General features: G+C 40.3%; 2 protein-coding genes across 2 annotated transcripts; both read left to right on the top strand.

Moving 5' to 3' along the window:
• Positions 1-1,312: 1,312 nt before the first annotated feature.
• On the top strand, positions 1,313-8,621 carry VGlut (Vesicular glutamate transporter). The gene is made up of 8 exons (XM_014358510.2): positions 1,313-1,398; positions 5,276-5,447; positions 5,604-5,839; positions 5,962-6,266; positions 6,359-6,533; positions 6,603-6,895; positions 7,359-7,949; positions 8,249-8,621. The coding sequence occupies exons 2-8, from the start codon at positions 5,374-5,376 to the stop codon at positions 8,546-8,548; spliced, it is 1,974 nt and encodes a 657-aa protein (XP_014213996.2). The 5' UTR covers positions 1,313-1,398; positions 5,276-5,373; the 3' UTR covers positions 8,549-8,621.
• An 8,089-nt stretch (positions 8,622-16,710) lies between these two features.
• LOC106642545 (pancreatic lipase-related protein 2) lies at positions 16,711-24,225 on the top strand. Its single transcript, XM_014357362.2, has 7 exons — positions 16,711-16,843; positions 19,956-20,079; positions 21,820-21,968; positions 22,849-23,103; positions 23,305-23,496; positions 23,859-24,027; positions 24,111-24,225. The coding sequence occupies exons 1-7, from the start codon at positions 16,780-16,782 to the stop codon at positions 24,223-24,225; spliced, it is 1,068 nt and encodes a 355-aa protein (XP_014212848.2). The 5' UTR covers positions 16,711-16,779.
• Positions 24,226-24,804: the final 579 nt, after the last annotated feature.

The raw sequence follows: 24,804 nt of genomic DNA, 5'->3' as shown, positions 1-24,804 counted from the left end.
GGATCGTGATTGATGGAATTGGTCGGGGACTTTTCGTGAGCTTTCAGGCGATACCTGACTCCTTGATGAGTCTGGCAGTGGTGGGGTAAGAGTTTGAGAGGGAGTTTTAATGGCACGAAAATGTGGGTCAACAAGTGTTTTGGAAGATCAATGAGTTTATCAGCTGATCACATTGTATCCATCCAATCCATTCAGACTCGCAGAGATTTCTTCATTCTTTTAAGTGGTACATTAATTGCTACGTAATTGAATGTGCTCTCTAGAACGAATATTTTCCAGTTAATGCAGTTTTCACCCCAAAATCATCAGAAAGAACAGTACTTGGGTAATTTTTGAGTGGATGTGTACCACCAATCGATGCAACGACTTAGTTTACACATTTTTCGTTCATTTTGGATATGAGTGATTACTCACTGACTCGAATTGAGAGACGATTAAAAAAAAAAAAAAAACTTCTTCTAGGTCCACGGGGCCAACTCTTTACAAGTTGCTCCGGCGAAAACAAGTCCGCGGTATGTCCCATCGGGGTTATTATCGATCTCGCGTTGTGCAGAAAACTCCAGCCCATGCCCGTGGTCGAGCGATATAGAATCGGAATAGAGAGCGAAAGGCTCGAGTGACTCATGCGGAAAAGAAAAAAAAAAAGGGAGAGAGAAAAAGACAAGGACGAAGGCCGGAGCTGCAGCGTAGATAGGCAGCAGTTTGCCCGGAAAAAAAAAAAAAAAGTTATTTCCGATCGTCCCCTTCGCTTCCTCCTCCTTTTCTTCTCCGGCTATAATCTCTTTCGGGCCATTATACCTCCGACTCTCTCTCTCTCCCTATTAACTACGGGCTTGGGAGCTCCTGTGTGATTTACCATTGATTAGAAACACAAGAGCCATGCATTTGAATGGAGATCAGTGGAACTGCTCACGTTTCCATGAAAAGTTGTCGGTCCTTTTTTTCTCTTCCCTCGTTTTTCAGATGAAATGGAAGTAAAAAAAAAAAAAAACCATTGGTTATGAAATAAATCAGCCAACGGTGTGCCCATGAAAATATCAAGGACGCGAAAATCAAGCGAGAAAAGCTTCATCCCCGAGGACGACGTTCCCCCAAGCTCTCGGCTCGGCCTTGGAAGCTCCGCCCGGGGGTCGATCCGCTCGCTGCCGGGCTCCCGTTCCCATTGGCCCGCACGTATCGATGCGCCGCGCCAATCTACTGTGGTACGCGCGCGCAGGAGCCTCTCCTTTCTCGCTCCCTCTCGCCCTCCCTCTCTCAGGCAGCACCACCGCCGCCGATGTCGCGGCCAAGACGGGATAGAGGGCTGCTGCGAGCCGTACGCGCGCGTCGACAGGGCCCGCGCGTTTCTGGCGCTGACACCCGCTGCGCTAAACCAGCACGGTCTGGACTTAATTATCGGTGAGTGACATTGCACGCAAGATATTTCACGCTGCCCATTGGGATAAGCACCTTGTTTTCCTCTCTTTTTCCTTTTTTCCCTTTTTTTCTTTTACTTGACCTTTTCGAGTTTTTGGGAGGAGGCCAGGGAGGGCTCTTTTTTTCTCCCGAGCAGAGGAAGAGGAGGGGTTCGTTTTCTAATGTGGGTCGTTGGCTATTGTGTCGCTCGAAAAGTGGAGCAGCTACTACACCCTCGTGGTTGCGGCTCGCTCTTTTTATGCGAGTGGTTTGTTCCTGTTTTATATTTTTCTTTATTATTTCTTCATTTTTCATCCAATCGGTAATGATAGTTTCGCGAGGAGTAACGAAAAAAAGAAAAACCAGTGATGCAACGAGATGAGTACAAAACACCCGAGCTCTGTGTGAATTTGGATTGACATTTGGACGATCGTGCAGTTTTCTGTGACAAGTTTGGGGGTGAAGCGCCATTGCAGCAAGCAAAGTGCTCTCGTGTTGTGCAATGATACCTCGAGAAGAGTCAAAATCGTGATGGTATCGATACGTCTTGTCCCTAAGAACGGGTGTGTGTCCACCTCGTGACAAAAGTGAATAAAGTTGCGCGTATAGCCCGTCAGTCGTCCGGATAAAAGCAACAATACATCACGTTTTCGGATAAATCGAGGGTGAAAGGAAAACCCGTCCCTCCGGGGGACGCGATCTCGGTGATTTCGGGAGCTCCGCTCGGCGCCGCGAGATGAAAAATGTGCGCCGAGCTTTCGTTGAGCCGAAAAAGCTCTTGGGATCAATACTGCGTGTGTGACACGACTTTCGGAGTTGTGTACCAGAATCATTTTTTTTCTTTTCTTTTTTTTCTAAATCAGTGCACGAAACAAAAAATCTGCCCTTCCTCGACCATATTAACAAATGGACTTTTGGTTTGGAGGACATTTGTATGGATATACCAAGTGGCGTTTTCACACGAGCTGAAATGCAAAACAGATACAAATCACCTATTTTGCTGTAAAACTGGCTTAAATAACCACCGAATCATCTCCCATAAAAGTTCCGATTGGTATATCATAACCGGCAGCATAAAATCCAAGCGCGCGACAAACTCTCTGATCACTGGACACAAAAGCAATCCCCATTTGCGCGGTGGTTGGGAAAAAAAAAACAAAAAAAAAAAAAAAAAAAAAAAAACCGATCGATCAAACGGACGTGTGCATTCACGGGCCACTCAGTAACCCCTGAGTAACAATAACTCGGACAGCTTTTAACGTGGTCGTCGCGCTACTTCTCACCTCCCCTATATACACGTATCGTCGCTGATGCGCGTACCGCGTTAGCTGTGTTGCAAGTATACAATCGTACAAATGGCAGAGGAGAAACAGAAAACGCACATGGCCATTACTCACACTAACTCCAGCAGCACACACAAACAGTCACATCGGGGAGAGAGAGAGAGAGAGAGGGAAGCGATATATCCTCGCCACTGCTCGATCCCCATTTCTGCCTCCCCCCCGCGCGCGCGTGTCAACACGTGTCGCGCCGTGCACTTTGCGTCCCATTGTCTCTCGGTTCCGCACTTAACTCCACCACCGTAATATCGACTGCCCACCTATCCGTTGGCTGATGCCTCACCCCCTTCGTATATCTCGAGTCGATGGCACTTTCCAAGCCTACTACTACTACTATTCTTTGTTTTGCTCATTGCAAATCATACGAGGACTTGCATTGGAAGGAGGAAAAAAAAAAGTTTAACGTCCAAGCACTACCGGTGCCGCGAGAGACTTGCGCGTGGCGCCTTGGACTCGTCTTCTCTCGATGCGTCCTACGAGACATCCAAATTTTGCGACTGCATATTGTGTACTCAATGTGCATGACTATTATTATTATTATTTTTTTTTTTTTTTCAATCCCGACGGGGTTGCCATATCGGTACGTATTTTGCTTAAAACGCAGTGGGTCGTCGCTTTGGATATTTCACCCACGACGGGCAGTAATTTTTTTTTCATCCAATGGTTCAACGCCCGATTCGATAGCTTACTCTTACAAACTCCCTTGGGTCCAAATCTCGGCCAGTTAAAGGTGCCATTGACCATAACGCTGCTGATGGATGAATTCTATATTAGACGAAAAGAAGGAAAAAAAAATCAGGGGGAAAGAGTCGGGTCAACAAAGGATGTAACCATCAGAGCCGGGCAGGCCGAGTGGATCCCTGAGCTTCGAGCCAAACGCAATAATCGACTCGTCAGCGCCGTGCCACCGTAGGATCTGAGACGCCCCGTACGGACACCACCCCAAGCACGCAAACAACAAAGAGCAAAAAAAAAAGAGGAGGAGGAGAACAAAGGCCGGAGTGACGAGAGACACTGACGGCCCATACAAGGAAGAGCCAAACCCCGTGGGGATAGAGCGGTCCACCACGTGAATACACACGCGCCGAGGGTACACCCAAATAGTTCCCCGTACACTCGTAGGAATGAGAAAAGCTTCTTTTCCTCCGGGAAGACGGAAGGACCACGGGGCTGAGGAGGACCGGATAAACAGCAACCCCCCGATCCCCCACAATGCGATTCACCCTCCCCGAGATTCCCGAAACTAAAGGGGATGGAAGAGAGCGGCTTTATCGGAAAAGGGAGGCAATGGTGTATGTAGGGGATCGCAAAGAGGGAGAACGCTCGAATGAGATGTATCGGAAAGTCGAGCTGTCTGCTTATCGCGCCCATTGGGGGAGTTGAGGTGTATTTCGGTTCTATACCGGCCGGTCTGATTTATTATTGCCGCTGCAGGTCGGATTACCTGCGCGTTTAACGGCCATCATTACATGGATGGATCAAACTCTGCGCTTTATATGGGTTTCAATAGCTCGGAGTGTGGCTCGAGAGTTGTACGTGTAGGTGGAGGGAGAAGTTAATTTTCGAAAGAGCAAGCGCGCCCAAAGTGTTTGTTCATTGCTCCTAGGGGATGATGATTATCACTTTCTGTTTTCCAACCGATGCCATGAAATCACGAACCGGTTTAACGTAGGGTCGAAGAGTTTGCAACAATATCGTTAGCGTCCGACCTGTTGGCTCCATATTCTTCACGTTTTTCAGTTTTCTTTTTTTTTTTTATTGCAGAAAATTTTTTTTTCTCACGGAAAAGAGTAATCATTACCGTATATTTGCGAATTCACATCATTATCATACTACTTTGCTTATCCTGAGTGGAATTTCGCGCAATCGCTAGTGGTCGGTGTCTGTCTTTGGGTGCTGGTCACGAGCTTGCTTCATGCAATACGTGGCATTGCTCATCAAAAGTTCGATGATCCCTACTAAACGGTGATTCATAACTGCTGATCATGAAATGGTTATCTGTTCGATACTCGGTGTATAACATTTAATTTCTTGTGTTAGCACAAAGGGACAGATTTTAAAAGCGAAGTAGGTATTTTTGTACTGATGCACGAGAAGGTGCTCCAAGTTGAAGTCTTAGCACATCACTGGGTGTTAAAAAAATTTGCTCACTCAACTCGAGCGTGCGGTGGGTATGCTTCTTGCACTTTTTGGATTACTCACCGTGAAATCCTAAACATTTACCGCATCACTCCATATTTATCAATCTCCTTAAAATTTATCATTAGTTCATCGGAAGTTTATCATCGCTGATGATTGTTTGCTACTATAAGTTTTATTATAATAATAGTGCCGCGCTCCTGAGACTCCCTGCGCTTCTACTTTGAAATATTGTGCTTCACCCGTATTTTTTTTACACAGTAGCTACAAATGTTGGTCTTCGTTTCGACTTATTTGGCCATGTTTTTTTTTTCCCTTCCCAAAGTAAATGTAAACAAAAATAAAATGCAAACATTTCATCACAAGAGCTTCGAGAAAAAAGAAAGTAAAATAAATTTCAGGGGCTGCGTGATAACAAAAATAACAACAACAACAACAACAACAACAACAACAACAATCGAATCATCACGAGAGCAGTGGCAACCCCAATAATTGGAAAATGTCCGGATTCGCGACGGCGGGTCTCGCGGCCTTCGATTCCCTCAAGACCAAAGCTGCCCAGAAAATCTCCGGGTAAGGCGATTATCTCTTGAAACAATTCCCTCGGCTCTTTGACTTGTGATTATATATTAAAAAAAAACAAAGCCTTCAACGCCCCCCCCCCTTTGCCAATCAACTCGATTAAAAACATACCTCGACATTGATGAACTTTTTGTGTGAAATTCGTAGGATAAAAAACAGAGGACCGGTAGGGGCGAGCGGGTACGAGGAGTTTGAGGCGCCGAGCGAGTACATGAAAGAAAACAAGGGCTTCGAGGATGAACGAGGACGATTCAGCAAACAGGGCTCCCTCGACTCGCTGCCGGAACCAGAGAGGCCACCCCTCCGGCACATCGACACCTACTGCATGCCCGAGATACCTTGCCTGTCCAAGAGGTACACCATAGCCCTGCTCGCGTGCATTGGTGAGTCATACGTGCAGAGGGCTTTTACCTCCTTTTAATCTACATCTATAAAGATCATTTAAATTATCATGCGATTGGAGGAAAAAAAAAAAAAAAAAAAAAAAAAATTCCACTACCCGCAGGCTTCGTCATTTCGTTCGGTATGCGTTGCAACATGGGCATGGCCAAGCTGAAGATAAGCAACGACTCGCAAAACAACCCGTTCAACTGGACCGTGGCGACGCAGAGCGCGGTCGACTCGTCCTTCTTCTGGGGCTACCTGGTGACCCAAGTACCCGGCGGCTTCCTGGCCTCCCTCTACCCGGCCAACCGGATATTCGGCCTGGCCATCGTCATCTCCTCGTTCCTCAACCTCCTCGTGCCCAGCGCCATTTCCCTCAGCCCCATCGACTACATGATCATTCAAGTCTGCAAGGGATTCGTCGAAGTAAGCTTTTTTTTTTTTTTTTTCCCCCGTCCCTCCCCTATTTTTGCTCGCGCTTCCAATGTTCACTGTACAATAACTGTCGTTACCCGCAGGGTGTCACGTATCCGGCGTGCCACGGCATATGGAAGTACTGGGCACCACCCCTCGAACGGTCCAGACTGGCGACCCTGGCGTTTTGCGGCTCGTACGCCGCAGTTGTCATAGGAATGCCGCTGTCCGGCGTGCTGAGTAACTGGCTCGGCTGGACCGCCTCCTTTTACTTTTACGGTAAAACGACAAAACCTAATTTTCATACGAAAAATGATGATGATGATGAGAGAACGTAAAAATGCCCAGGTGTGTTCGGTCTGATCTGGTACTGCTTTTGGCTGTGGCTGTCGTTCGAGAAGCCGTCGAAGCACCCGTGCATCTCGGCGCGCGAGCTCCGCTACATCGAGGACTCGTTGGGCCAGGGCCAAGTAGGCCAGCCCATACCCACCTTCTCGACGACGCCCTGGCGCAAGTTCCTCACCTCGATGCCCGTGCACGCGATCATCGTCGCCAACTTTTGCCGCTCCTGGAACTTTTACCTGCTCGTGCTATTTCAGGGCCGCTTCATGCACGAGGCCTTCGACATGCCCGTGGTCGAGGTCCGTTTGTACCCTTACATTTGCACGATTATCCTCTCGGTACGACAATACGCGGGTTGCTGTTGTTTGATGAGATTACACCGAGAGAAAAGATAATAATCTGGTAGTGTTCGGTCGTGTCTACAGACTTTTTACCACTTGAACAATCATTTTTCGTTCTTTGGAACAGCAACATTTTTGTGATTTTTACCGTTTTTACAAATGTAAATTACTGCCCAGCAATTAAGTGATGTAAAAATTAAAACAACGGAACGACACCAGATTAACACAACACAGCACAGTAATTTTTGTTGTATATTATTCCCTCAACGTAGTAAGCTAGTACAGGTGCAGTTTGAAAATGACGTAGACTGTGCAGGGGTATATAATTTGGACATCCACGCGATGATTTGCATCTTGTTGTTATTTGTACTTGACAAAATATTATAAATAAAAGAAATGAAACGCGAAATATGATCGACAGACGGGAGTGCTGGGTGCTCTGCCCCACCTGCTGATGACGATGATAGTGCCGTGCGGGGGTCTGCTGGCGGATCACCTGCGTAAGCGCGGCATAATGTCGACGACGAGCGTCCGTAAGCTGTTCAATTGCGGTGGCTTCGGCATGGAGGCCCTGTTTTTCCTCGTGGTGGCCAAGTGCACGACGAGCCGCAACGGCGGCGGGGCAACGACGGCCCTGACCATCGGCGTGGCTTGCAGCGGCTTCGCCATATCCGGCTTCAACGTCAACCACCTGGACATAGCGCCGCGCTACGCGAGCATACTCATGGGCATGTCGAACGGCATCGGGACGATAGCCGGCCTCCTCGTGCCGATATTCGTCGACAACATAACCCGCCACAAGGACCCGGCCAGTTGGCGCATCGTCTTCATCACCGCCGCTTGCGTCCACTTTGTCGGGGTCACTTTTTACGCCGTCTTTTGCTCGGGCGAGCTCCAACCCTGGGCCGATCCCGATGCCGAGGAGAAGGCCAGCTGGAATCCCCTCGACGAGCTCAGCCAGGGCAGGCCGCCCGTACCGCCCCCGCCCAAGGTCATGCAGACGCAGTTCATCGTGAGTTGTCTCATTTTTTTTCATCGATCGTCCCTTACGGTATAGGGCAAAAATACTACGAGTGATATTACGTATAGCCACGTGATTTGCCGATTAGCTACACACCAAACATGGTGTTTCTTTTTCTTTTTTTCTTTTTCTTTTTTTTTCATTACTACCAGTCGTTGATTGTGCCGATGCAAAGAATGAAAACAGGAATGATTGTATTGTCAAGTGGTGAAAAAAGATGATTTGAGCTGCAGTTTGGAGTTTACGATGGAGAGGGTTTTGCTGAGCAGTTGTGAAATTTGGTGTCGTAGAAGCAGCCGTCGGGGGAGGGCCAGACCATTGGTTGGAACGATCCTCAGCCGCCGTACCAGCAGCCACCCTACCAACAGGCGGCCTACCAGCCGGGGCCGAACGAGTACCAGCAGCAGCAGGTGCCGATCGATCCGGGCCAAGGGGCGAGTTACGGTACCATCGGTGGGGCCAACGCGGGCAACCCCTTCGTTTCGACAAACCCGTTCACCGGTGGTGCTGTGAGCGCCAGCTACGTCCAACCACCCGGCAGAGATGACTACGGCCACGACGTCGTTCAGGACCACCAGCAGTGGCAGTAAATCTGTAGCTATGAGTTACCGGTTATCTGGACGAATATTTGCTTTGTCGATACAACCCCCCTCCCCCTTTTTTTTTTTTATGCATCCGAGAACCATATTTATGTCTTTGGCTCGGGTACCTCAACTGCATATAACCCATCCGTGAACAAAAACAAAAATGTGCTCGGCTGGAAAGTAACGAGGGATTGCGATTAGCGCTGAGAAAGATTGCAAGTGAGGTAACGCCTCGTACTTTCCGGCCATCGGGTTGATTATTACGGTCTGGGATTTGCCGTTTTTTTCTTTCGCCTTTTCAATTTATCCCTCGTTCACGGGTGAAACGCTTTTTTACTTTATTTTTGTTGGTATAGCAATTTCCGTAATAGGAGGTCTCTTTTTTTTTTTTTTGTGAAAGTAAGAGAATCAATGAGGTCAATAGGATTCTCAAAAATCCAACATATCGACGAGTGCTTGCAATTAGTCCAAGAGGATAGACAACGTGGATAGCAATTTGGGCCTCCCCCATGATCATACGATTACAACATATTTGTCCAGATTACCACTAAACAATTTATTCGAATCGAGATGTTGCAAATTTACAAGAAAAGATACAGATTTTAGGAACATTGACGGGAAAAATGAGTCGCGGAAAAACCAAATGATTTGTGTGGCGCAATACCTAAGGGGGGCAGATAGCTGAGCTGCCTTGAATTGAGTTTCACGTGTGATAACGAGTAATAATAATAATGGTTATGCAGCACGTGCGTATTTGGGACCGTACGTGATTATTGGTAATCCTCCTACTCTGACAATATTACAATGAAAGTGCTGTACTCTAGAGAAAGTATTAATTTTAAGGTTTAAGATTAAACGAGAGTGAAAAAAAAAAAAAAAAACATAATGAAAGTAAAAATGATGCGAATCAGTAAATTTAAAACAAATCTGTAATTACATGATTCTTTTTTGAATATTTTTTACAATTTCCAATTAACGAGACAATAACGCGACCCGAGGCTGTGGGTCAGGATGTTTTATAAAATTATTTACACAATAAACACAAAAACATACAGATTGCACTTTTTGAATACCGCACGTGTTGGTGAGGCGACAATAACTCTTGCGTTACGAATGGAATTAATATAAAGTAATACATGCACTATCGAGCGTTTGGAGACAATAAATTCACGCGAACGCTATATACAAATGCACGAAAAAAAAAAACCCCGAAACAATAATTTGAAATGATTAAGTGATATACAAAAAAAAGGGGCGGTATTGGGAATTTTTACGAGTCGACAATAATTGCACTTGGTAAAATTCGCACCACTAAAAGAATCAAACTCGTTGACCTGTAAGGAAAGAAAAAAACGTACTACGAAGCCAGGGATTGCAAAAGCTCTTCAAGTTATTGATGAAAAAGAATTATTTAGTCATTCCGCGTGAATGAAAGGAACGGCAGAGCCGTTAGCTGCAACTTTCAGGTATTTCCTACAACACAAAAAGTAGCAATAAAAAGGCGTGAATGCCAATGGTGAAAATTGGGCATCGGAGAAAGAATATGAATAGAGAGTGAGTTTAAGTACTAATAAAATTATTCGTTATTGAAAAAAACAAAAAAAAAAAACATAAAAAAAAGATTGAATTAAAAACGAAATTGATACTTTATTTATAAACAAAGTATACACACGCGAACAGGTGCTCTGAATGAGTTACAATATTGGATCACAAATCTTGATTCTGCTTTCAGAGTTTGCATGAATACACAAATAAACACGTGTACACACGCACATCCTTATACACAAAAAAATAATTTTAACGTTACACGGTGGTATCCCTTTCGAGAAATTCCAACAAAAATGCCAAACACATATTAACGAAACATTTGCGTAGTCTTTCAAAGGCATTTTCATCTTTCGACTACCCCCTAATAATCCTTTCTCGAGGGGGATTCCGTTGAATTTAAAGAGAATCTAAGCTAAGTTATGAAAGTAAAATGTTTAAACGCAAAAGTAAGAAAACCGAAACGTATGAAAGTATTAAACCGCAAAGAAAGTATATAAAATAAATATATATAATCGAGCGTTAACTTCGTGTTTATGGACGTGATGCGACGTAGAGAAGAAAAGATAATGAAAGTAATAACATTTTTTTTTTTTTTTTTTTTTTCGAGCATTCTTTCGTGTTAGTTTCTGTTGTTAGAGCGATGATAAATAAAATAAGATTAAAAAAAAAATAAATAAATAAATAAAAAAAAAAAAATATGAGGATCAGGCGTGGACGTTCGAAAGATAGAAAGGATGTGTAATACTTACGAAATTAGTCAATTTATGCGCAAACCTTTTTAAAAAAAATATAAAATCGTGAGCGAAGATTGAATATTTATAAATATACATGTATTATAAAGATATTAAATAATTTACTGAGGACGTGGATGATAATAATATTTAAAAAAGTTACAAAGAATACGTATATTGTACGAACAAGGTAATTATATTTATCAAATAATTGATGAAAAAAAGAATAAAATAAAAAAGGCTGGACTTTTTAGGCTGGCCTGTTATTGTATTGTGCTGTAATCAGTGTCAATGCCGGTAAATACCTTATGCAAAGTTAAAAAAAAAAAGTGTGAATCGTGATAATTTAGCAATGTTTTGACCTATACAATGATGTTTCCGTGTATCATTATAGACATATTGCAATTATAATTAAAAAACACTAGGATGCAATAAATGTCTTTTATATGATTACCACATCATTCGCTTGAATTATTCGTGCATATTGGCAGTAATGAAGATTAACCAATGAAAGTATTTTAGCTGTATAGTTTCATTACTCAAGGCACAATGATTTTCTGCGATATTTACTTTTAAAGTGTTGTTACGAGTGTGCGTTACAATTTCGAATTGAGGAAGTATTTTGCGGAACCGACAATAATTTTTTCGCGACTTGTAGTTGACTATTTCTAAATACTTTACCATCGGGCTTTTGGGCGATATTATCAATTAAATGTAAATACAACCAAGAGTATGATGTATAGTTTAAAAAGGAGACAAATGTATTGAATGTTCCACTATGGCAAAATATATTTATAAAGTCGCGTTTGCTTTGCATAATGCAACGTAGATGATGTCTATTGTTTTAAAAAAATATATATTATATATATATTTATTCATAAAGTTCCTCAACGACTGTGTATCGTTTATGCTTAGTTTACATCAAAGTTATAAATGCATATTTTTTAATAGCATATTCGTTAAGTAACTCAGTAAATTATTTTAAAAGTATATGGAACTTGGTCGCAAATTCAGAAGAAAGGCATTATTTATCAAACGAAAAATTAAAAAAAAGGCACTGTTATACTAGCACTTTGATGACATATTAAAATACCTTATTTATTTATTTATATTTTGTTACCGATGAAAAAGAATGTTATTAAAATTATAGCGGCAAAGATGGCGAGCTGATCCCTCCCTGAATCCCTCAAATTATTATTACGTGAGTGTACACTCATCCTTGCATTGAAGTATAGTGATTGGCCTAATAAGTCTCTCATGGTGATGCACGATGATCCAGAAACCTTTTTTTAAGCAGTAGATACAATGAAAAAAAAAAAAAAAAAAAAAAAAAAAAAAAATTGCTCAAGAGAACTGTTTTAAAATCTGTTGACATTTTCCAAAGCGTTCATTGATTCGTTATATTTATGAGTAAAAATTACTTTAACATATATTAACACTGATTTTATTTTTTCTGTTATTATTTATACAGGACCAGTCAATTGTACTTTCGAATGTCCCTGTACTTGAGTTCCACAAGTATGAATTGTGTCGCGTATGTAAAAGTAGTTGGTTTTCAATTGATCCCGTGCATAATACGTATACTTGGAGAAAATAGATAAAACCATGAAATTATATATACAATATTAACATAGGCTATAAGTTCAAATGCTGTTCGAACAATAATTCTGAGATATTTATATAAGAGAAAAATATACGATATACATAATAACGTAAATTATATACATATACATATATATATATACATACAAAACATAAAATTCAATAATAGTTTACGACAATAAAACAGTAAATAAACGGTGAATGAAACAATTATCGGGCGCTGTGAAACTTTACGTGCGTGTGCTCGTCGACCGAAGCGTTGCTTTCGAGTCTCTCGCATCGTTCTATTGTGGTGTACCTAAAACAAAATAAAAAAAAAAAAAAAAAAAGAAAAAAAAACCAGCAAAAAAATACAGTTACAATGCATAATACACGTTTCCCCAGGGTGGATGCGAAAAACTCGAATCAACGAGGCCGACGATTACTTTCGCCACTTAATAATTATGTGAGAACGCGTATATGCTTCGTATATTAAATACACCCTCCCTCTCTCATCCACTGTCTCCACCTCTTTTTTTCCATCCTATTTCCTTTGTTCCGAGCCCGCTGCAGATATCATATTTTTCGAAACGTAGCGTATAGCCCCCGTTGCATAATTGTAGCAACGATCCTGTATACTTAATTTTTTTTTTTTTTTTTTTTTTTTTTCCTTTTACCCTCGCGTGTGCGTACACACACGTCGCTCCGTGCGCGGTATCAAATTACGCGCGACTTGCGCAAAAACGGAAGCCCACGTAAAACACACATTTGCTCTTGGTGGATAAAGAAAAACTCTCGCTGTTTGTTCCGTTTGTTTGGTGTATGCTCCATGACCACTGTGTTGATTTCTTTGGCTGATTAAACGTCAAACTGTTATGTACTCTGTAAATAATATAAAAAAAAAAAAATACAAAAACAAAAAAAAAGACAGGAAGCATTAAACTGTTGTAACGCCACTCAACTGGTTGATCGAAAGAATAAAAGCTGAGCTTTTCCTCAAAGTATAGATTAGCGTTTCGTTGCAATAAGTAGTTATAGTTATAATGGGTGCGTTGCTTTTTTTTATATACAAAATATATATATATATATATTTGAAAATTTTTTTTCATCGATATGGCAATACTATGCGTAATGAGATTTTTAAAATGGGTAAAAGGAATCCATATGGAAACAAAAAGTAAAGTTGACGTCTACGTGAGAAGTTTTTGTTGTAATTTTTAACGGAAAGCTTTGATTTTGGTCATTAGGTAGATGAATACATATATACAATTTTATCTTCATCGAATTGTGATGAAACAAAAGGAAAAAAAGTGCGATCTATTCATGTAACTGTTATCCAATAAATTTATGTTCTGTATATACACATATATTTATCTATATTATGTATGTAAGCCCATACAATTTTGAGATGTCGCAGCTTGTACATTTTTCTCAAAGTGACTAATAAAAAAAAACACACCCACACACAGTTTAAGTGTTTATGCTACCGACGATAGAGAATATGAAAGTTACGTATTCAAGAAAGTATATCAATTATTATACAGACAATAATGAAAGTAAATAAATCGATGAAAGTCATATATATATACATAAATATAAAATATAAGTACTGAGAACTATATACATTACTATAAAAGTTTAGACAATACTTCAGTCCTACATGAATTTTTGTGCTTTTTAAACGTTTATTTGATGACACGTAAGACATGAATTTTTATAAAAATTAAATTTTGTCAAAATAAGTAGAATAGTTTATGTAATAAAAAAAAAAAAAAAAAAAAAAAAAAAATTCGATTCATGTTAATGGAGCATTGGACATCTTCAAATAATAATCGATTGTTTGTTCAAAAAAATTGCATTCTTACAAAAAGCGAAGAAATTATTAATTTTGGATGTATTTAACACGATAAATCAATTAAAAACAGCGTAGAAACAGGTAATGAAAAATATGTGTTTTTTTGTTTTTATCTATATTCCCTAGTAAACATTATAACCCCAGCTGTTTACTCATTGTCAATAACTGCGCGGGAAAAGGCTTGAAGAATGTTTTTCCTTTGAAAAAAAATTTTAAAAAATACAAAACAATACCAACTATAAATATTTTAGCAGTAAAATCCTGTTAAAGACTGCTCTTTGATGATTGGATCGAGAAAATATATTTATTTATCTGTAAAAAATAGTTGAAGAAAAAACCTATTTTCCACTCTGTAAGGCAAAATTTTCGGCCTTTTCCGCATGCTTAATTGAAATTCCCCTTTAGATGTATGAATGTCCGTGTGATTTTCAAAAAATGTTGATGAAAAGTAAATAAAAACAACAGATTCGACAAAACAGAAAGTGAAAAAACTGAAAAATATGTCACGCTTAATCGATTATTTAATTGTTAACAATTTATTTTTTAATAGGCAGTATTAGCGCTACGAACCTTGTGAGGACATGTAATTTGAAAAAAACAAAAAGACAATGCGTGGAATGTATAGTTGTATCGATATTGGCAAACAATGGAAAGATAGCTACGATGCGTTTCCATGTGTGCGTGTTGTAGGAAAGTTTTTACGATATTAAAAAGAGTCTAGTGAAAGTAGATTACTCATAATAATAATCAATGAAAAGCCGATTGAGTAGTAAAGAATAATGTAGGAAAAAATGTAACACACAAAAAATTGATAAGTTAAAGATTGTTAATTACCGGTAATGTCTGGTTTGTTGATGATTATTATATCACTGATCATGTAAAATATGTATGTATATTATAATAATAACAACTTGAGTGTATTATGTAATAGCGTAAGAAACACCGATGGCCATTGACGGTTAAAGCGTCGGTGAATCTTTTCGGAATGTTTTGTTTTATTTCATTAAAACCCAAAATTATGATGATGAAATTGTTTATTTATTGCAATCAACCCAATTTTAAATGCACGCGAAAAATTTCCGAACCCCTTGTTAAAATCCAGTTTCTAACTCGCCTAAAATTAATCTAGAACCTAATAATCACAATATTTCCGCCTCAAAAAAAAGTATCCACTTAAAAAATCACTTATGCTTATTCGTTACCGAACCGGTCTCTCGTGTTCGCATATACATATATTGGAAGTAACAGGAACGGCTGACCGAAAAACGACCTCATTTTTCCAACACACGCATTCATGTGTCTCTTTCGTTTCATAGAATCATATAAACCTTGAAAATGAAAAAAAAGAAAGTAATATATCAGTTGACACACATGTGCATCGAACAGTTTCGATCACACCGCGAAGACGTTTGGTCGATGCTATACAACTCATTGCGCACCTGAACTTGAAACATCGACATCGAGCTGGTGATTGATAGCTTTTATACGTATACCCCATCGGGCTGAATTATGTTTTTTTTTTTCTTTCTTCCTTTTTTAATTTCGTGATATCTACTATTACTCCCATCGGAAAAATACCAAAACAACTGATCACGAGAATTTCGCGGATGATCCTTTTGTCATTTTATCACTCATTGGGCTGTATGGTTTCACAACTCGAGAAATTGTCATTTAAAGACCATGTTATCCCACTGTATAAGTGCGTAACTCGCATGGGCTTGTGTTTATTGTACCCTCTGTTTTCAGAAAAGCCCACCAAACAATGACGAAACAATCTTTCCGCAAACGTAATCCTGTGCATCAGGTGCTCGCAGGCGGAAGAGACAATGTGGAAAAACTTTGGAAGGAAAACGAGTGAAAATCTAGGATTCGCGTGTCCTGGTCCGCCCATATGTGCAGCACGTGTACATTACATTACACGCATGCATGTAAACCCGGGGGGGGGGAGAGTCGTGCATCTCTTTCTCTCGCAGTTATACTCATAATAGGTACTCTCGTATTATTATACCAAGAGAGAAAGAGAGAGAGAGAGCAGACGGTGGGTATATAAAGATCGGCAGCGGAGACGCGCGGCATCACACACACGCGCAGAGAGATTCGGCGAGCGCGGAGACGGTTTTACTTTCTAAAATTCCCTCTTCTCCGGGCCCGGCTCTCTCGCGCGAGTTAACGCCCGTATACCTATATACACGTAAATTGCCTGCGTGTGTGTGCAATGCACTCTCTCGGTCGTGCCGAACGTACACGCGCGCCGGCCGATGACTCTCGGCATTGAGCGATAGGCGGGCAGCCCGTGTGCGCCGCACCGACGCGCGGCTTCAACCGATTGCGCGGCGTGTGTTACAATTATTCCGATCGAGCGATAAGGGAGGTACCACTGCGTGGTACGTACAGTGACTTGGCTTTGGTGCACATTTTTTTTTTCTCCTCCTCGGACAATCGCAGTTGACGCGTCATTGGGGAAGGATCGCGGCGATCGGCCGTCCGATGAGGTATCGGCGACCGGCAGAGGAACTTTGGAGATGGAGATCGGTATCGCATCGCCGGTCTTTCTCGTTTTCCTGATCGCCATCCTGCGCTGTGGGGGTGAGTATGGCTGTTACAACTTTTGCACGCGGAAAATCGGTATCGGGTGGCTCACGCTCGTTGGTGTTTTCAATTGCGTCGGCCGTCGGTGATGACTGCGAACGACGGATTGACTCTTGCGAAACAAAATTGCACGTCGGAAATTCGTGCGACAAATTTCAAGGCGCTCCGGAGAACGCCGAGCGACACACGAGTAGATACCCTACCTACACAGAGAAAGTCTCTCGCTCGCCGCCGAGACGAGAAACTTGGATGAAATTAAATTTCTAGGATTTCGAGATGTATTTTTCATTTTTTTACCTTTTTTCGCTGGGGGGGGAGAAAATTGAAATTTCGAAATTGAGCGCGAATGACGTTTCTGCTTTTCTTGCGATTGATGACTGTTTTCGTACCTACGTGCCAAAGCAGTGTGACTGATGGTACCGCGGTGATTCGATGGAAAAATTACAGTGGCTGTAGTAATACGGTTGGAAAAAAAGATTTATGTAACGTTATACAAAGCATTATTATTCATTTCGATCAAGTTTTCATGATAAATTACCGATTTGTCCCTTGGCAAAGTTGCAAGTGTGAATTTCTTATAAATCGAAAAAAAGCAAACACAAGTTTTACATTTTCATTACAAATATTATTTACACCTTGATGCTTGTTAACAATGCATTTGATCAAAGATGCTGTTGTCGTGCTACAGCAAAGCTCAAAAATGGGTCTTAGGCTTATGCATTTTGAATACTAGTATATTTTTGTACGAAACATGTGAGTAAGTGAAAGTTAACAACTCGAAAAAAAGTTATAACAAACGGAAAAATAACCAATAAATAATCCCATTTTTTTTTTTTACTAAAGTAACTGCATACATATGTGTAAATGTCATGCAGTAACTTAAAGTCAATGAAAAAAATAAAACCATAAGTTTTAATTATAGCTATATATACTTTCACCACGTTTTTTTTTTTTTTTTACACGATTCTGTAAGAATTAATCGAGACAACGACCTGCCTGTAAGAGCCCACTGAAAATATTAATGATTTAACTTCCCAAAACCCATAAGTCTTCTCAAAATTCTTAAACATCATTTATAACGATAAAATGTCACAATACCATCAAAATTTTCAGTAAGCAACAGTACACACTGACACGCATTGAGCTGCGATAACTTTTGCAGTCTTTCTCTGCGTAACGATTTCCGGCATGCACTCATCAGCTCCGCGCATCCCTTCGCCGGTGGACCAAACGAGCTCGACGATATAGTTTCGATTAATTGGCGGGATGCATCACGCACATCCGGTGAATGCATTTCCGGCGATCCACCCACGCGTCCTTAATTTTGTTTTCGAGTTGGCTCTTTTTTCCTACTCTTCGACCGAAGCCTTTCTCTCCTCCTCCTCTTGCGACAAGAGGAAGGTCGTCGATTCGTGGAAACGGAAATTTTTCGAGCGCGTCCACGCGATACCCATGTGTGTAATTTCGTTCGAACGTGTATGTTTATGTAAAGCTTCACTTGTGCAAGTATGTACCCTCACTTTAGCTGAGTTTCCATGTTCAATAATTATATTCGGTGTGGCATGTTTGCGAATCTCCGTATGTATATATATATCGGGTGCAACGCGATCGGTAATTAGGCGTGTCGAGGCGGATATTAATTTGCTCTGCGCACGGCAGTTTTTTGCAATTTGAGCATTTTGCAACGCAGCGCGCTCGATACTGAATTTAGCGTAGAAAGTTCCTTTGGATTCGATTTGGAGGATATTTTTTAGGCACGTGCATCCAGTTTGGGATCAAAATTGCGTAAGGTGATGTGGCCCACGTGCACGAGAAGTGCAGGTTTTTCCAGCTTTTCGTCCATTTCATCCAAGTAACTTATCCTTCAAAATGACAATCATATCTGATGCCTAAAGGTTGCGTACACCCGAGAATCTTCAAAGTATGTAGGCTTTTGCAACGGCAGACGACTCGTGAAAAGTTCCACAAAAGTTCGAGCTCCGTTTAAGCCAGCCACACGCGGCGTTTCTCAACCGCTCCGTTTTCCATTTTCCGCGCTGTTGTTGCGAAAATTCGACCGTTGTTTTCAACTTTCATCCAAACGCGACGCACGCACGCTTTTCCCTGCTTTTTTTATAACAACCATCAAAGTTACCAACAGTTTTTCTATTTCTTTTTTTTTTTTTTCCAAGTCGCGCTCGAGCATTTTTGCGTGTATTTTTCATACAAGAGCACCCTCGCGTATGCGCTTTGAATAATTAATTCTTGGGTGTGCCTGTTGTGGACTTTTATGCGTTTTTATGCTTTTCTGCAGTTTCTTTATCGAGATGTATACATCTTTCGTGCGAGCGACATTACGTAAAGATAAAAACGCGCGTTCGCCTTAAACAATGACCACGTAATTGTTGTATCATAGCGCGCAACTCCGTTCACGTGAATTAAACGCAATTTAGCGAAATAACGTAAAATGTAAAAGATGTCGCGGGGAAATAAAAAGGAATTTTGTTTATTTCCCTTGTTGTACTGAAACTGTAGAATAGGTGAAGTAAGGAAAAAATACGTGCCAGTAAGAGCTAAGCTTGAATATTTTCATTTTTTCAAGACGTTGATTGACGATGTACTACATCAAGTGTTTCGTAGTCAAGTCCGGTGTAAATGGTAATGGAGGCAAACAAATTTGTTTTTTTTTTTTTTTTTTTTTTTTTTGACAATTTCTTTTTCAAATACTCGAGAGGAGAAACAGCAGCTATTGGTTTCCATTTCGTTCGCCTCTCGCTGTCATACGTAGGTATAACATACGAGCGTCTATTTATAGAGGCATGAGGTCGTCCTCTTTATTGGCGTTAAATTTTGTTATACCGACTTTCTCCGGTGCAAAACGCCACAGTTTAATTATCCACGCCAGCTCTAAACGGGTCGTGTGATGAGACGCCGCAGGAGAGAGACCCAGTCAACCGTTACAAGCACTAGTCAATCGGCAACCTTTACCTGTATTTTTTTTTTTTTTTTTTTTTTAAGTAATATTCTAATAGGTGGTCGAGCCTTGAAATTCAGACTTATACTGTTAGTACGTTAGCATCGTTGAGAACGTGATGGTGTTGTTTAAAGATATCGGCGCTTGCACTTTCAGCTGAGGTGACGGCACAGCAGCAGAACCGAAACAAAACCTGGCAGGACCTCTTCAACAGCTCGTCTTGCGCGAGGCCGCCGTTCACCTGTCCATATCCGCACATCCAGTTTTTTTTGTATACAAGGTAAGTTGCATTTTTTTTTTTTTTTTTTTTTTCATTCGATGAAACGGCTTTTTTTCCTTTTACGTCTTGTTTGCTCTACATTTTACACTCATTGTTGGATGTGGTAAGATTGGTAGTTTAAGGTGGTTCTTCACGATGGTGCCGTATCAAAGCGACACGGGACCCTGTGGTTTTCTAATTTTCGATTAGCTTATTATTTGCAACCTAAAATATGTTTTACTGGCACTTGACTATAATCGTTTGGATTGTCATATTATCTTTTTATAAACTCAATGAAGTTGTTCGCTTACATGTACCACATGGCTAGAGATGCCAACGTGTACTTTGACAGTTCAGGGATCGAATATAAACTTCGAGTGACGCATAAGTTCTGATATTTCCAAAAATACCTTTATAATGATAACTGAACTCCAAAAAATATAACAGATTCAAAAGATTTGCATTTTTTTTCCTATCAGATTTTTATATCTGTCTGGTTCCAAATAAATAATTATTGAAACATTTTTATAAATTATTCAATAACACTGATGTTGAAATTTCTTTTTTGTTTATTGAAAAAGCTTGAAAATCGTAAAAAATACATTTTTTTCAAGAAATATATTAGAAAAAAAAGATATATATACATTTTATAGTCTGTGTTTTAGTATTATTTTCATCAATTAAAAATTTTATTAAAATGTGGTAGGTATTTATTTTGAAAAAAACTATTTTTATACACTGTTATTTGCAAATATTTAATTTCATCAGTAGTAACGTTTTAATAACAAAAAGAAAGAAAGAATGGACGAAATGAGAGCTAAACTAAAAAAAATGCCTGCTCTGTGAATTACGCGAATTTTCCGTCTCTCTTACTTCAAAAAATACTTGTAAAAGCATCTGCCCACCATGAGGGGGAAAAAAAAAAAATAGTCCGTATGTATTTACTTTGTACCCACAAACACTCGATCGCGCGCACACGTACATATAGACACAACAACGACTCTCGCTTTCAAGATCACGATCATCTGTACACTCTCGACTGAAAGCGACCCCAATAGCACCGGGACCACCGCTATATACCTTTCTCCGCTTACCTCCCACGCAAACGCAAGAATACAAAACACAACACACAGGTGAGCTTCGCATCACTTTCGAGGAGGAAAAAATGCCATTCTGCCGTATCACCGTCCCGAGAGTCAATGAATTTATTTGCACCAAGACAAGCCGACCTCCGTTTTTTCCTCTTCCCTTGGGATTTTTTTTTTTTCGCCGCACATTACGTTGTTATTTACTCAGATATATAATATGTGATCCCGCACCGTTGCTCTTGTTTATGCAATTATCGTTGCGCTTTCATTAAAACTTGGGATACAGTTAGTATATATAAGTTACACGGGAGTTAATCGATCGGATTTTTTCTGCAAATTGTCACGCGCCTCGCGCAGCACAATATATACCGTGAGGGACGATCTGACATTTATATGCACACATAAGGCAAGTTGTTCTTGCAATCGGCCACTGTGCAATTAAACTTTTTTTTTTTTTTATCGTTCTTCGAGTGGCGTTGCAATATCATATGCTAATGCGCGCGCGTATAAACGCCATAACAAGCGAAGGATGCACGACGGTCTTTTTGTCGGATCCTTGAATGTCATTGGGTTTCGCAACTCAATCGGCGTCGTGTATGCGAGACGTAGAGATGGTGACGCGAAATGCGGGATGTTATTCGATTTTGATTTGACGAGGAATTCATGGTTGCAGAGAAACTCAGCAGAATCCGGTTCAGTTGCACGTGACTCGAAAAGAGTCCTTGTCCAAGTCGAAATTCAATCCGAGGAACCCGACAAAGATCATCATTCACGGCTTCGGCGGAGGGAGGAACTTGGCTCCCAGCACTGATCTTCGGAAAGGTGACGTTACGGAGAAACAATTTTTTTTTCTCTGCTATACGCTTTTTTTTATTTATGGACCCAAGCCGAAAAATATAATACATCCAACAACCTTTCAAAAGAATTTTACTTTGAAATTTTCTTTGCATCTTTGTCAAAAATTTTTTCAAACAACACGTTGTATTCTTATATTATTCTTTAAAACATTGTTTGAGATGATGTATTTTTCTGGTTAGAGTATTTCATTTTATTTGGTTCTTGGTTACAACTTTATCCTTTAATGATTTATAGTACTGTTTTCAATTTTACGTGTAAAACTTTCTTGCCAGTCACCTACACGGTAATCGCCCCAGTGCAATAAATCGTTCAATCATACATGAACTTGCATACACTATTTTTTTTTATTTTTTAAAGAGCCTTTTAGCTCGTTCAAGAAACTAAATAAATAATAAAATAAACGAAAAATATATATATACGTTTATTTTGTTTTTCACAACAATTTTTTGAATAAAAAGATCCTCTACTTGGCTGTAGAATTTTAATGATCGTGGATCCCTGATGTGTGCAATACCTATATCTGCACATATAATATTCGTGTACAGTACATTTATGAAACCTGATGCAAGCTAAAGTGGTCATTTAGATGCGGCGTAATGTTAATGATCCATCGTGACAAATAACGTACATCAATGCCACGCAAAGTACCTTTCTCTCTATGTTCAATTATTTTGAAGGTGTGCCAAGTGTACATACATAATTGCGTAATTTTTTTGCCCTCAACTGATTTTGCAATTTATGTTGAAAAAAAAAAAAAAAAAAAAATGGTAATAATAGATTAAGGAGAAAAATTAATAAAATAAAATAAATAACCGAGTGCCATTCGTTCCCGTGACACACGCAGCGTACTTCACGCGAGGCCACTACAACATAATAATAGTCGACTACGGCTCGTTGGTACGCGAGCCCTGTCTCTCGCAGATATCATGGGGACCGGATTTCTGTTCGCGCTGCATTGCTCAGCTGGTGAGGTACTTGAGGGACCATCCGAGGGGCACTCCTGCCGAGAGCATCCACGTGCTCGGCTACAGCGTCGGCGCCCACATAGCCGGCCTCATAGCCAATTACCTACCCGATGACAAGCTTGGCAGGATCACCGGTAATTATGCCACTTTGGCAAGTTTGTGTGCTTATTCATTATTTTTTTCATAACTTATTTATTTGAAAATTAGTAAAAAATAAATGTATATGTAGTAAGTAGCCTTTGGTCAGTGGAGCATGTACATTGTAACGAATGAAAATTTCGATTAATGTATAAAGAGCGTGAGGAATGGTTTTTTTGTGCTGTTGAATGGGACAGGGCTCGACCCGACGATATTTTTCTACATGAACGGCAACCGGTCGAGGGACTTGGACGAGACGGACGCTCATTTTGTCGATGTGATCCACACGGGCGCGGGAATCCTGGGACAGTGGGGCCCAAATGGCCATGCGGATTTCTATGTGAACGGTGGATCAAGCCAGCCCGGATGCGCGACCGCGTCACTACTGCGTGAGTGCACCTCTTTGCTAAAATATTTTTAACTCCATTAGATATTTTTACCACTTGTAATTCAAACAATCGTACCATCACTTTTATATTACTTTTTTGTATACCACATTTATATTTCGAATTATAACGATGTACGAACATTAGAATTTGTAATTAAATCATTGAATAAAGCTTTTTTTTTTTTTATCACTAATCAGAAAATGAAACGTTTGTTGGAATTTTTAAATAGTAAATTAACGGATTGTAGTAGTAACAAGTAATCAAATGATTATTTAAAAATGTCGACACATCTCTGTATAAATATATGTTACATAGGATTACAATGTAGTTTGAGTGTAAATATATGTGTTGTTAATAAACAGAAACACTGTCCTGCGACCATACGAAAGTGACGCCCTACTACATAGAGTCGATAACGACAAAAGTGGGTTTTTGGGCGGCGCCATGCGCGAATCTCTTCTCTTACCTGATCGGCTGGTGCAATCCACCGGAAGACCAGTACATACCAATGGGGGAGGATACCCCTCCTTCGTGAGTGAACCAATTCAATCGTAAAACCAGTCCATCCGATGCACACGGATATTATGATTATTATTTTATTTATTGTGTTTCAGAGCAAGAGGCATCTTCTATCTATCAACAAACGCACACAAACCCTACGCCCGCGGGCTTCCCGTAAAAAAACAGCCAACGACAAATCAGAAGCGATCGCCCTACCGCCAGTATTAAGCCTCCTGAAGCAGCTCATCAATATTATATTGGAGTAGCGTCTCGACGGTACAGTTGCAAATTCGAGAGTGCGTCAGTCGCCTTTTTTCCACACTTTGGTCCTGTAAAAGCACTTTTTGTATCATACGCGCAAAGTGCGTCGACGTAAGAACTCGCACGTATGATCAACGATGCATTTCAGCCACGCTGCGTCAATTGTGTTCAATCTAGTAGTTTTTACATACATATACATATATATATTTTATACACGTACTTTGGCAACGAATACTTTTTATTATCTAATTTTTGTTTCATCTGATTGAATAATGTTAGTTTTTTTTTTTATACATTATGTACATTATGATGTTGACGAACAAACGGTGTTTCATGTATTTTAATTTAATTTTTATTGATACTGCATTTTGTTCCCTGGTAATTTGTTGTGTAAAAAAGAAGATGATCAAAATTAACTAAAAAATTATAAAAATACGCTTTTATGTTCACCATTACTTACGTTTTTGTTGATTACTAAGAGTGTAATTTTATAATTTTTCTATATTTGTTTTATTTCTGATGCTTCATATTTAAAATTTTATCCAA

The sequence above is a fragment of the Copidosoma floridanum genome, unplaced genomic scaffold (genome assembly GCF_036245765.1).
Source record: "Copidosoma floridanum isolate Cflo_tuat_1 unplaced genomic scaffold, Cflo_Japanese_pri ptg000019l, whole genome shotgun sequence".
NCBI classification, from domain to species: domain Eukaryota; kingdom Metazoa; phylum Arthropoda; class Insecta; order Hymenoptera; family Encyrtidae; genus Copidosoma; species Copidosoma floridanum.
Note: the sequence above shows the minus strand (reverse complement) of the source record. Positions and strands in the feature narration are given on the sequence as shown.

Coding starts and splice junctions, on each gene's coding strand:
- LOC106642545 (XM_014357362.2), top strand. CDS start 16,780: ATGGAGATCGGTATCGCATCGCCGGTCTTTCTCGTTTTCCTGATCGCC. Junction 16,844..19,955: donor CGCCATCCTGCGCTGTGGGG/GTGAGTATGGCT, acceptor TTGCACTTTCAG/CTGAGGTGACGGCACAGCAG. Junction 23,497..23,858: donor CGCGACCGCGTCACTACTGC/GTGAGTGCACCT, acceptor GTTAATAAACAG/AAACACTGTCCTGCGACCAT.
- VGlut (XM_014358510.2), top strand. CDS start 5,374: ATGTCCGGATTCGCGACGGCGGGTCTCGCGGCCTTCGATTCCCTCAAG. Junction 5,448..5,603: donor GCTGCCCAGAAAATCTCCGG/GTAAGGCGATTA, acceptor TGAAATTCGTAG/GATAAAAAACAGAGGACCGG. Junction 6,896..7,358: donor TCGACATGCCCGTGGTCGAG/GTCCGTTTGTAC, acceptor TATGATCGACAG/ACGGGAGTGCTGGGTGCTCT.